This window comes from Salvelinus fontinalis, chromosome 11, assembly GCF_029448725.1.
Source record: "Salvelinus fontinalis isolate EN_2023a chromosome 11, ASM2944872v1, whole genome shotgun sequence".
In the NCBI taxonomy this organism is placed as follows: domain Eukaryota; kingdom Metazoa; phylum Chordata; class Actinopteri; order Salmoniformes; family Salmonidae; genus Salvelinus; species Salvelinus fontinalis.
The window spans coordinates 12,408,370-12,420,480 of NC_074675.1; the positions used below are offsets into that span (position 1 = coordinate 12,408,370).

At 41.6% G+C, this 12,111-nt stretch overlaps 1 protein-coding gene and 1 pseudogene across 2 annotated transcripts in view; one reads left to right on the plus strand and one right to left on the minus strand.

Moving 5' to 3' along the window:
• The first annotated feature begins 1,288 nt into the window (after nucleotides 1–1,288).
• Nucleotides 1,289–4,063, plus strand: LOC129864791 (myogenic factor 5-like; annotated as a pseudogene).
• Nucleotides 4,064–7,859: 3,796 nt separating this feature from the next.
• Nucleotides 7,860–12,111, minus strand: part of LOC129865054 (protein lin-7 homolog A-like) — a 30,110-nt gene continuing 25,858 nt past the window's right edge. For both annotated transcript variants that reach the window (XM_055937489.1, XM_055937490.1), the window contains exon 6: nucleotides 7,860–9,827. In XM_055937489.1, the coding sequence (XP_055793464.1) occupies nucleotides 9,803–9,827 (25 nt within the window). In that variant the 3' untranslated portion in view covers nucleotides 7,860–9,802. The remainder of the gene's footprint in view (nucleotides 9,828–12,111) is intronic.

Sequence of the window (12,111 nt, forward strand, 5' to 3'; positions counted from 1 at the left end):
TTGATCTCATCGGCAGCATCGAGGGCCAGGCTCATGCCAATGTCTTCTTCAGCTGTGCGCAATACAAACTCGGACGGCAATTCCGTGGCAGGTTCTCGGGTGTTTTCTTAGGTGTGCGCGGTTCCCAGAGATAGAAGAGGACAAACGTTTTGACACGTTGTGAGAAATATCCACATTGTATCCTTGTAGGGTGTCAACAAACACAAAGCTCGAATAATTACGACGACTGAAACAGGCAGCTCATCATGGCTATTCATCAGTGTTTGTTCTAGCTAGTCTCTCATGCGTAATTAGGCTATGCACATGTGGTTCGGGCGCCAGCGGCCTCTTTCGAGATGCAGCTTAAATAATGAATATAGCATGCTTATTAACATGTGTTACAGGACGAATGTTTTAAAAATGAACACAATTATAATGCCAGATTTCAAATTTTATTGAGTAAAATTAATCAAAGACAGAATGCGATACAGGTATTTTAAGAGGGGCCTCAAAACTATACATTATTAGACATTATGAGACCTTTCTAGGTGCAACAATTATATGTACATGTTTAAATGTATAGGCCTATCTGTTTTGAATATAATTTGACATAATTAGGTTTTAATAGTGTATGTTTGGCTATGACAGTAAGCTATGTCTTGCAAATTATTCACGAATTGAAGCCCTCGTGTTAATTGCTCAATTACCTATTTTAATGAGCTTTAACAAACACGGACACCCCGTGTATGACACCTTCAATGATGAGTTAGGACCGGTTAGAGGTGTTACCGCTGCAATGTGAATGATCGGGATTTGAAATGTTACACCTCCCTTTGCAGCTGGGCTGCATCTGTAAAGCTGCTATTTGTCTCAAGCATAAAATTGGCCTGCGAACTCTTGTACATGGTTCACCTCGTTGCTATTGCTCAGTTCTAGAAAACAAAACTAATCTCCATTATTATCACACTTGCATATGTGTAAGATTTTGAGTGTTGGCTCATTGCAATATTAGTAGTATATATTTAAAAATTGGTGTAGAAAAAATACTATTTTGTCGGATCTGAGAGGTAAAGTTATTCCCCTATTTACCTGTTCAACTATTGGTGTTCACCAACCATTACCTTTACTCAGAATAGGCCTGTTTCTTACAGAAAATGATAATGTAGTGGAGTAATGAGTGGGAAAACACCAGGGAGTGCAGATGTGGGGAACTCTGCAGGGTATTGGGGGTGAGGGAGCGGGTGGGGCGGAGAGCTGAGCTAACCCCAGCCTGCCTGGGCCAATGGGGCATGGTAATTAGATCTGGCCAATGTGGGCCTTGGGCTCTGGACTGGGGGCATATAAGGGGGGCCCCATGGCAGCAGCCCCCTCATATCACTCAGAGGTCTCCTTTCTCACCCCACTGCTCTCCCAAAGCAGAGAGTTATTTCCTTCCTTTCTTCAACCACAACAACAGTCCAGCCATGGATGTCTTCTCCCCATCCCAGGTCTTCTATGACAGCGCCTGTGCCTCCTCGCCAGAGGACCTGGACTTCGGCCCCGGGGAACTGGACAGTTCAGAGGAGGACGAGCATGTCCGGGTCCCTGGGACTCCTCACCAGGCGGGTCACTGCCTTCAGTGGGCCTGCAAGGCCTGCAAGCGTAAGTCCAGCACGGTGGACCGGCGGCGGGCTGCCACCATGAGGGAACGACGCCGGCTGAAAAAGGTGAACCACGGCTTCGAGGCTCTGAGGCGCTGCACCTCAGCCAACCCCAGCCAGCGGCTGCCTAAGGTGGAGATCCTGCGCAACGCCATCCAGTACATCGAGAGCCTCCAGGAGCTGCTCCATGAGCATGTGGAGAACTACTACGGCCTTCCTGGGGAGAGCAGCTCAGAGCCTGGGAGCCCCTCGTCCAGCTGCTCCGACAGCATGGTGAGACTGAGACCAGACACACACGGACTCATATACAGCTTCTCTCACTGTCTCCTCATCTCTGTGCAGCACACAGAGGTTTTATCAGGTCCTGCTAGTTCAGTGTCTGCTGAAACGCTTTCCCTCTTTGGACTAATTCAGAGTACTCTGTTTGCATGATGGATCACATTGCTGTTAGCCTCTGTCTTGTTGCATCTCCCAAGATCTTGAGTTAAAAAGCTTTTGTTTGGGACTCTAGCTTAGTAGCTTCATTTCCGATGTCTCTGAGCATGCATATTGTAATAATGTGATATTACAATGCCATATCTAATTTTCATTTAGAGTATCTCCCTGGATCTGAAGGGGAACAGGCTCACTTCAAATGTAGAATGTTTATTGAATAGACTTGCACTGATTGTGCTGTTGGGGGATCCCAATTACAATGTTCCCTTGTGCATTTCATCTTCTTTGGCTGCATCATTAATGCAAACAGCTCCTTTGCAGTGTTATATATGCATGATGCTTTATGTTTCACCTGGAAATGCTATCCCTTTTTTAATTGGTGTGTTTGGTGCATGTACATTACCCCAGTGCATGCATGATACCTTCTCAGTTGGCCAGTCAAGATTAGAATCAGCTCTACAAAACAGTGGTTAAAAGGTGATGCAATGCTAAATAATAGAATGGATCTTTATGATGGTGGATGGAGTAATGGCTTTCCCACCGCTAGACACGTTATAGCCTAATAAACCCTGCTAAACCCACCTTACTGAAGTCTGGCAGGAAAGACTGTGCTTTTCTGCATTCCATCCTGACTGCATGTTCTCCGCCGCTGCCAGGATTTTCTGCAGATTTACTGGGAGAAAGTATCATCTTGCACAAACTGGTGTTGCTTCCACTGATACAATCGATTCGCCACGGCTAAAGCCGGGCAGATCATGGGAGTAGCCTGCAACTTTGGCCTTGAGGTGGCTGTGAAATAAAGATCCCTATCCAGACAGGCAGGAACACTGTGGATTTATCAGTCTGGCAAGATGACCAAGGATTACATTATATACCCATATTTTAATCTTTTTTAATATATGTATGTTCTTATCTCAGTAGATTTCCTTGTTGTGCAACATTTACAAACCTCAGTTGAGGAAAATGCACTTGACACTTCAAAATGTCTGAAACGTAGAAAGGGGAAGAGTATCACGTGCTTTGTCATGACTGCTGTGCTAACGTCAGTTTGCTCTGTTTGTTTCCTTGTAGGTTGACTGTAACAGTCCTGTTGTGTGGCCTCAGATGAACACAAGCTATGGCAACAACTACAGCTATACTAAGAATGGTAAGACACATTGATTAATATGTTTTCTTTTGTTATGTCATGTAAACGAATAGACATAGTCTAATGAATACACGCAATGGGCTTATGTAAGGCTATGGTCTGGTTACCACCTGTGTATGTTGAGTATTGTAAAACTTGCCAGGTTAACTTTCATTAGTTTTGATTCGTACTATAAAGACACAAATGGTGTTCCAAGTTACGTGAATAATTCTTCCTTTCCATTTAAGTTCACCATAACCATAAATTGACTAAATGAGACGAGACATGGTAGTTAACTGATCTCATCCATAAGATGAGCTATCTCCATTGTCTTGACTGACCTTGTCCTTCCCCTGTTTGTCCTGTCTAGTGAGCTCTGGAGAGAGAGGTGCTGGCGCCTCCAGCCTGGCCTGCCTGTCTAGCATAGTAGATCGCCTCTCCTCGGTGGATGCCAGTGCCCCAGCAGGACTCAGAGATATGCTTACCTTCTCGCCCTCCAGCACCGACTCCCAGCCTTGCACTCCAGAAAGCCCCGGGACCAGACCTGTGTACCACGTGTTGTGAAGAAAACCTGCATTAGAATATAAATATCTGATGGCTCTGATCTTCAACCACATACCACTTTTACTTCCTATTTCGGTGATGGCTAAGATCGATCAACACCTGCCAACTTTTGTATTGTAAATAAGATTGTAAATATGTACTGTAAATGTTCATTTATTTGAAACAATATTATACCAAATGTAACATATTTAATTGATCCTTTTCATGTGTCTGTCCTAATATAGGCCTATGCATCATTCAAACAAGTTGTATTTAAGCTATTGTCTTTGTTAGCTTCATGTTTCTCATGATCAATAAACGTTTCAACAATTCTAGAGTTCCCACATCTGTTGGTGTAAATGCTGTTTATTCTATCAAATAGAGTGACTACCAAAGAGAGAGTAGCTTGCATTCCATTCCTGGTCATAGTGTTGGTGTGGTGGGTGGAGAGAGGGTTTGTGTACCTGTTTTTTCTTTAGTAACAGATGTTTCTCATTGTTAACACCCCTAACTACACCCTAAACACTATGGTTTTGAACAAATGGCCTGAACGTAACACTTGAAATTGTGTGTAAGGGAGGGGAAGGGGTTACTAGTATCATATGTTGCGTGTCATCAAAGCCTATAGCTCATAAAATCAACGAGTTGCAGTCTTTTTCCTGTTGTATTGTGACCCCATTAGGCTAAAAGGATTTCCCCTCACATTTATAGCACATTTATAATAGAAGACAGTGAAATCAAATGTTTTTTGACTTGGGTTTGAGAGCAACCAACAGGTGATGTAGCTCCTGTATCACTTGCCCTATGGCAGCACAGCACACAGTCATGAACATGTGAAAACATAGAAACCTGTCTCGTCGAGACACAGCCTTCGAGAGACACTTAAATCTTCATATTTATGACAAGCACCTTCCTGTTGTGACACCAGAGGGAGAGACTCAGTGGCGAGTGGGCCATACTGGTAGTTAAACACTGGCTCTGCCTCTGTGGCACTATGCTAGATGGCTCTGTGGCATAGCAGGCATACCAGCGAGGGCTTCTATTTCAGTAAGCCAAATCGCTGGCTACGAAGCTCCCCACGCATTGAAGTAATTTTCCATGGCTGAACCTTGGATATATTCATAAATCACTCATGCACCAGGCATGTGACGTCATGAGATGACAATATATATAATATTTTTTTCCACATCAACAGATAGTATGACAAGGTTACAAACGGGGGGAATTTGCATCGAGTACTTTATTATTAGGATATCCTTCATCTATTTCAATTTAATTAGTCTTCCAACCTGGACAATGTAAGGACTAAACGTAGCCTGACACAAATCACTCTAATGTGAAGTACTTTGGCATTTCTCACAATAGCCAAAGCCCTTATTTGCAGTACTGAGTATACACTATTACCACAAGAGGGAGGTATTTATAATACTTGACTATGAGATGTCACTTCTCATGCTCTCATGACTCCATAGCTTTTTTAAATTGCTTATCTAATAAGTAGGTTGTGATATTGTTTGCGTCATATACCAGTTAAACATTAACTACCTGACAATTTGATACAGATGTAGGATCTTAATTTTAGCCAGTTTACTACAGCAGGGAAATTATTCTGCAGCAACAGGAAATGTGAATTATTATGTGGATTATAATTAATGGACATTTTATAGGGGTTGATACATTTGTCGTAAGGGAAAATCAAGTCTGAGATTTCATAGCGGAAATGACAAACTTCAGAAGCCATTTTAAACCTAAAAAAAACTACACGTTTTACATTTCCTGGATTGCAGGAAAGCTCTCCAGCAACAGGGTGATCAAATGAAGATCCTACATCTGTAGGTCTTTGACAGACATAGTGCTCTTCTAACGGGACAGGTTGGGATGAAAGGAAGACAGTTAACAATTCAATTGCTCTGTAGGCTACATCAAAACTGATTTATAATCGCATCAATTCAATACAATTCAAACAATTTTGTCATTATGATGGCTAACAATTGCCCTTTCATTGAGGACATACATTTCATTGAGTGAGTAATCTAGACACCATGTTGATTTATCCCACTGGGCACAGATGTCTATTCTACGTTGGTTAACCAACGTTGATTCATCCAGTGTGTACCCAGTAGGATTTTAGGCTATAGCTAGTTGTCTAGTTAATAATAGTATACACCCCTCAAATTCAAATCTGGACCTCAAACCATAAAAAAGTACCCTCTAATCAGGGACTGATTTAAACCTGGGACACCGGAGGGATATACCACAAAGCAGGATCAATGAGTTAGCCAGCTAACTTGCCTACATTTAAAATGTGCATTTTTTTGTTGTTGTAGGGTCTATACAATTGATTTGGTCAAAACTATTAGCCTGGTTGACGCGCGACCCACGTGACTACACAGCGAGGTGTGACTGGAAGACTTCCAGACCTGGTGCCAGACAGACTACTATGCTAAAAGCTTCAGTCTAATCTTCCATGCGTTTCCTCTGTATAGTAGACTGTATCATCATTTATGTTAACATAACCTCTGTAGCCTATCCTTTCCTTCTTCATTGGCTTCCATGTGGAATCATATAAAGTATTGTCTTATCACCTGCTTCCAAATGTCTGTGGTACAAAAGCAACGTTTTCTACCTCTAGGTTGCCACGGCAGACCAACAGGGCATCACATCACATCACATGCATGCAATGCACCCACCCTACAGAGTAAAGTCTGACCCCCCCCCCCCCCCCCCCCCCCCTGCATCTGGAAGTATGTTGTCACAGAGACAGAGAAGATGTGATTTCACCTAGCTATAAAGTAAGTGTTGTGTTCCAGCATTACATAGAAACACACCAATTCACACCAGCCATATAAGTGTGAATTTCTTACAGTGTTATACAGTGAATGCATATGCCAGCTATGCTGTTCTTAATTTGCATTAGACTCATCAGATCATTCAGATTAATTTCAAGGTTGTGATCATGGAAATGACTTGTAGCCAGGATTCATATGAGATTAGATGCATATAATGCAATGTCAGAGACATTCCTGAGGGCTCAAATGTCAGTAACCACAACATGGCCCAGTCTCTGTAGCTTGTGCACAAGCCCTCTAGACTATATGAAGGTCTCTGTAGTGTGTAGCCAACTGAACGATTAATTCAAGCTGAGATCTATTCGTTTTACAGAATAAGAATGACAGTTACTAACACATTTCACTGATCTCTCATCAGTGATGCCTAATTACGAGTTTGCGTTTCCATCCTCACTACTCAGTTCATTAGCGCTGTTGAATGAGAAAAGAGGTGATTAAATAGATAGATGGATTGCGAGGATGAGTCGCTGTTTATGAATTAGACATTCCTGATGGAAATGTTCCTTTGATTCTATCTGAGGGGAATATATTTAAGAAATAAGGCCCGAGGAGGTGTGGTATATGGCCAATATACCACGGCTAAGGGCTGTACTTGCGCACAATGCAACGTGGAGTGCCTGGACACAACCCTTAGCCGTGGTATATTGGCCATATATCACAAACCTCTGAGGTGCCTTGTTGCTATTATAAACTGGTTACCAATGTAATTAGAGCAGTAAAAATAACTGTTTTGTCATACACGTGGAATAGGGTCTACAGCTTCAGCCAATCAGCATTCAGGGCTCGAACCACCCAGTTTCTAATAGCACACGCAGCCTGGTTTGTCTAGTGGTGCTCCCTTGGACAAACACAATAGTAGGCTGATACACACTATGTTCTATATATTCAGTGTAGCTGGCGCAAGCAAATCCACATCCTCAGCTTGAGTTTTCTTCCGCAATCTTACAAGGACCACTGAGCTCCGGCATTACTTTCAGTGTCTGCCTTCTGTATTGACGTGCCATTGGCGATTGGGTTTATATTCAGCTGCTTAAATTCAAGGGGGAATTATAATGTAAAAGCGTCAACCACAGACACTTCATCTCAGTACCTGTCAGTGGAAGGCAGTGTCAGAACCAGTCACCCCATCACAGAGAGACCTTAATTGCTTTTGAAGAGTGCTACACTGCTGCCCTATAACTCCCGTTCACAGCTCAAACAGACAGGGGTCACGAGTTAGTCCCCTTACCCCAGATTTCAGACAAGCACAATCGACACAGTAGAAGAAGAAGCAGCTTGGGGTCAATAAAGTCGTCATTGTACACACGCACATATATTTATTTATACAAATATAATATGTATAACAATTGCATATCACCTGGTGTTGTCTTTTTTTTCTGTACAATCAGGAAGTACAGTACGTCAAATCAAGAAGTACAGTACGTCGAATCAGGAAGTACAGTAGATCGAATCAGGAAGTACAGTACGTCGAATCATGAAGTACAGTACGTCCAGTCAGGAAGTACAGTACGTCCAGCCTAAAAAAATGCAAGTCGTCAATAAGAAAGAGAATAAGTAAATGTACAAAAGGGATCTGTCAGAGGCAAGATGAACTGCTCAAAAGTTGAGGGACAAAACACGTTCACAGCCCAATCTGGTTGGACTATCAGGATGGCACATTGCACACAGTATGGATGTTAAATGATCTTGCACTACTTCAATACCCACCTACAAAGGAACTAGGCCTATAAAGAACGTACATACATACTAGAGTTTGCTACTAGGAAAACCATCCAATGTAATGTTTGTCTGATAGTACTACAGATACAAGACTCCTTTTGATCAGTGTCGATCATCAACTGGTTTTCTAATAGCTTTCAATGACTCCACAGTGCAACTTGTTATACTTAAATATGGTTACCTGTCATGAGAATACTACGCCAGACTATAGGTAGAGGGTTGAAAGAGAGAGTTTTAAACAGAGGTCCCTTATTGATAAGACGACTAGAACATTCCACAGTCTTTTACTCACAATGATTGTCAAAATGTAAAGTTGACGACGCAGATCCAGGAGAATGAGTCCATTAACCATACTATTCCGGTACAAATTATACGCTGGGCTATAGGTCTTCTACAATTCAATCTTTGAAATAATAATCTGAATGTTAACAAACACATACATATCTTAATGAAATTCCTTTATGCAAAACTCAGATTATAAACAATAAAATAGATTGATTTAAAAATAAAGACAATTGTACCATATGATTAACCCTCCAGGTCATTAATATACATATTAATGTGTTTGACATTCCTCATATAAATGATATAGCAAATGTTCAAATTATATACGTAGATAATATTTTATATGATTACTCTATATACTCCCTGTATATATTCATTTGATGGGAGTAGACGACTAACAATCATTATATGGCTGACTTGAGAGCTGGAAGTCCAGTTATGAAATTGCACGATAATTGTACTTGCCTATTCAATTGTATGAATACAATTATCTCTGTGTATTCATCCACTTTATATACCCCTCTTTTAACAGCCATTTGATTTTAATGGCAGAAGCTGCCTTATGACACACAGTGCATAAGATACAGTTGACCTAGTATTACATTGTTAACTTTTGTATCTTTACCACATACTGTATATCTCTAATCATTACTCTTATGTGAAATGTAAAACCAACGAAAGTCTGTTATTGCTAAGTTTCCATACAAAATATTTTCTTACTGCAATATATAAGGTAAAAAAGAGTTCACATTTATCCAAAGCAGGACAAGTTTGACACAAAAAAGCAACGTTCATTCACACACAGACACAAGCTCCCATAGAAGAAACAATATCACTGTACAAAGCTATAGCAAAACCAAAGTCAGGAAACAAGTGAAATGAATTCAAAACAGATAACAGAAAGAATTAAACTATCACAAATGACAAGAAGGAACATTGAGGAGGGTCACAAGTTTCAACTGTTAGAGAAAAACTTCAAATGAACACGAACAAACTAAAAGTTAAAAGGATGGGTTTTAGTGCTAGCCTCCAATGTGTCGTCACAAGCACCATTGTTTACATTTCAGAACACATATCTTTCAGTTTTTCTTCACTCTGTTGGTAGTACATTGAAGGGGGAGAGAGAGTCTTCACTGCTTAACAGTATCATATTCTCCTCTACCAGGTGGTTCCTTCGGGATCCTCCGCACAGAGAGATGGACTTAGAACCTTCCTTTCAGTGTCCTTCACTTCTTCTTCTTTTGGAACAGCCTGTGAGGGATAGGTGTAAGAAAAGCTGAGAGCAATGCTTGAAACCATTTGACAAGTCAGTACTTTGAAAGGTCAGTAAAGTGGGATGCTAATTTCATATTCTGGTAGAATTTGTTACAAAAAAGTGTAGTGTACTCTGCTGTGAATTGCGAAAAGCCCATTGAACTGTGAAAAGCCAATTAAAAATGATTGTGAATTAACCTTTTACTGAAGTGGGCTAAATCAGGGTCACACAGTGTTTCTTGGTAGTCTTAAACAAATCTACTTTGAAACAAAAGTGTACACCTCACACAGATGGTTATGGACTTTAAAAAAAGAAGACACGTGTACCATGTCAGATATAGAGTTTAAACGTATACAATTTTGATTTTGCATCCCAATATTACACTTTATATAACATAAAAACAGGATTTTCGGTCGGGTTTTAGAAATAATGTTGATTAATTATGAAATTATGAAAAATTATGAAAAATATGAATAACATTCCACCCATGAGGCCACTAGGTCATTTGACAGCAGGAAATGGCTACATGTCTGTGGCTTTCCCACTACTACTGAGAACAGAGATATAGCAGAGCCTATTGTGTCCTTGGCCTTGGTCAACCTTGGCCAGGTATGCGAGAGGAGACAGAATGGTCGGGCATCGTGTCAGAGAGGAAGGCTACATGACGTACAGATTCCATGCAATCCCATGGTGCTTGCCACCTAGCAGCCTGTTCGCCGCGCATGTCGCTTGCTTGGCAACCGGCCTCTTGGCCACTGTGGCAAAGCCCTGTAGTCAGCATGCCAGGGTTGATACAACATGATCCCTGCTCAGTCCCCACACCTCATGCCTCTACTGCACAGGTCTACAAGCTCTCACCGACCTCCCCGAGCTAAACGAGGGCTACATGAGGAGGGTTACTATCAAACGATCAGTGCCACTGAGGATCCCTTAGCCTGCGAGTGGTGTTAAGTCTTTTGTGATGTGCCTCGTGGAGGTATGTCAAGGGTACACTTTAAAGAATGCTCAGCTGAATTAGCCACATCAACGTGTTATAGCTTCATCTGAGGCCCAGACAGGCTTAATATTTCTACTACCTATTTTCAGAGTTGTCGTTATTTTTGCTTTATCACCTCCAGCAATCTAAGCAATGACGGGGTATATTTGTACACTATAAGTCTGCCTCAACGTTGCTCTGTGGTATGTGTTATAAAACATGTAGCATCCCATGAGTGTGAGCTCTTATTTGCTCAGCCATATCTCAAATAATTCACAAGCCACGCGGCTGAATTACTGACACAGCATAGACGGTTATGACTATACAGGGGATTGCAACTGCTTCGTTAACAAACACCCTGAAATAGATGAAGCGCTCATTCCAGGAACTTAATGTGTGCTGCAAGCATATGTTTAATGAAAAAATGAAAAGCTTGATGTAATCCTCTGTAACTTTTACCCAAAGGACAAGGCCTGGTATCATTGTGCAGTAGGAGCCTCTCTGACAGGAGCCTCTCTGGTACTCTCTCTGGGTATAAAGAGCACAATGGGTTTTAAAGAGCCACTGAACACGCCGATTGGCACTTCTGTTTTTTCTGTTGCTCATTAGAAAAACAAGATTTCAGTCTTGGAGGTTTGTTTCCGGACCGATTCCACGCTTGGTTAATGATGTTTGTCCCCCATGAGACACTGTAGACGCAGAAGCCTACTTCATGTTGGGGTTGCGCAATTTTACATCTGACTAAGGTGTTTGTTGCAGTATTTCTCAAGTTATAAAAATGCGTAACATGTTGTCTTATGTAAACAAAGCCAGGCTGCTGGGCAGGTCTGTCTCACTGTATGCTATTGAATAGAGAGCAATCACTGCAGCTGTTCACCCCATGTTAATGGGCAAATGCACTTCATCTAATCAATACCCATTAACCAAGCGTGGAATCGGTCCGGAAACAAACCTCCAAGACTGAAATCTTCTCAACATTCCTTTACCCGTCGTGACACACAAATGTTCCAAACACTTTGAAGTCAATTTGGACACTAGAATAACTGTTTCTGACTCATATCGATGCCACATAGGCAGTTATCAAAGGCATTCGTTGTGTTCTTAAATGTTGTTGCTGTTTCGAATGTGCAATGTGTATCTCCAGACAATGCCAGCCTCCGTCAGTTCACCCTGTTCCCCAAAAACCTTTGAGGTGCTAAAGAGTCCCGTGTGGCTCACTTGGTAGTAGGTTCGATTCTCAAGGGGGACAAGTGAGAAAATGTATGCTCTGGATAAGTGCGTCTGCTAAATGACTGAAATGAAAA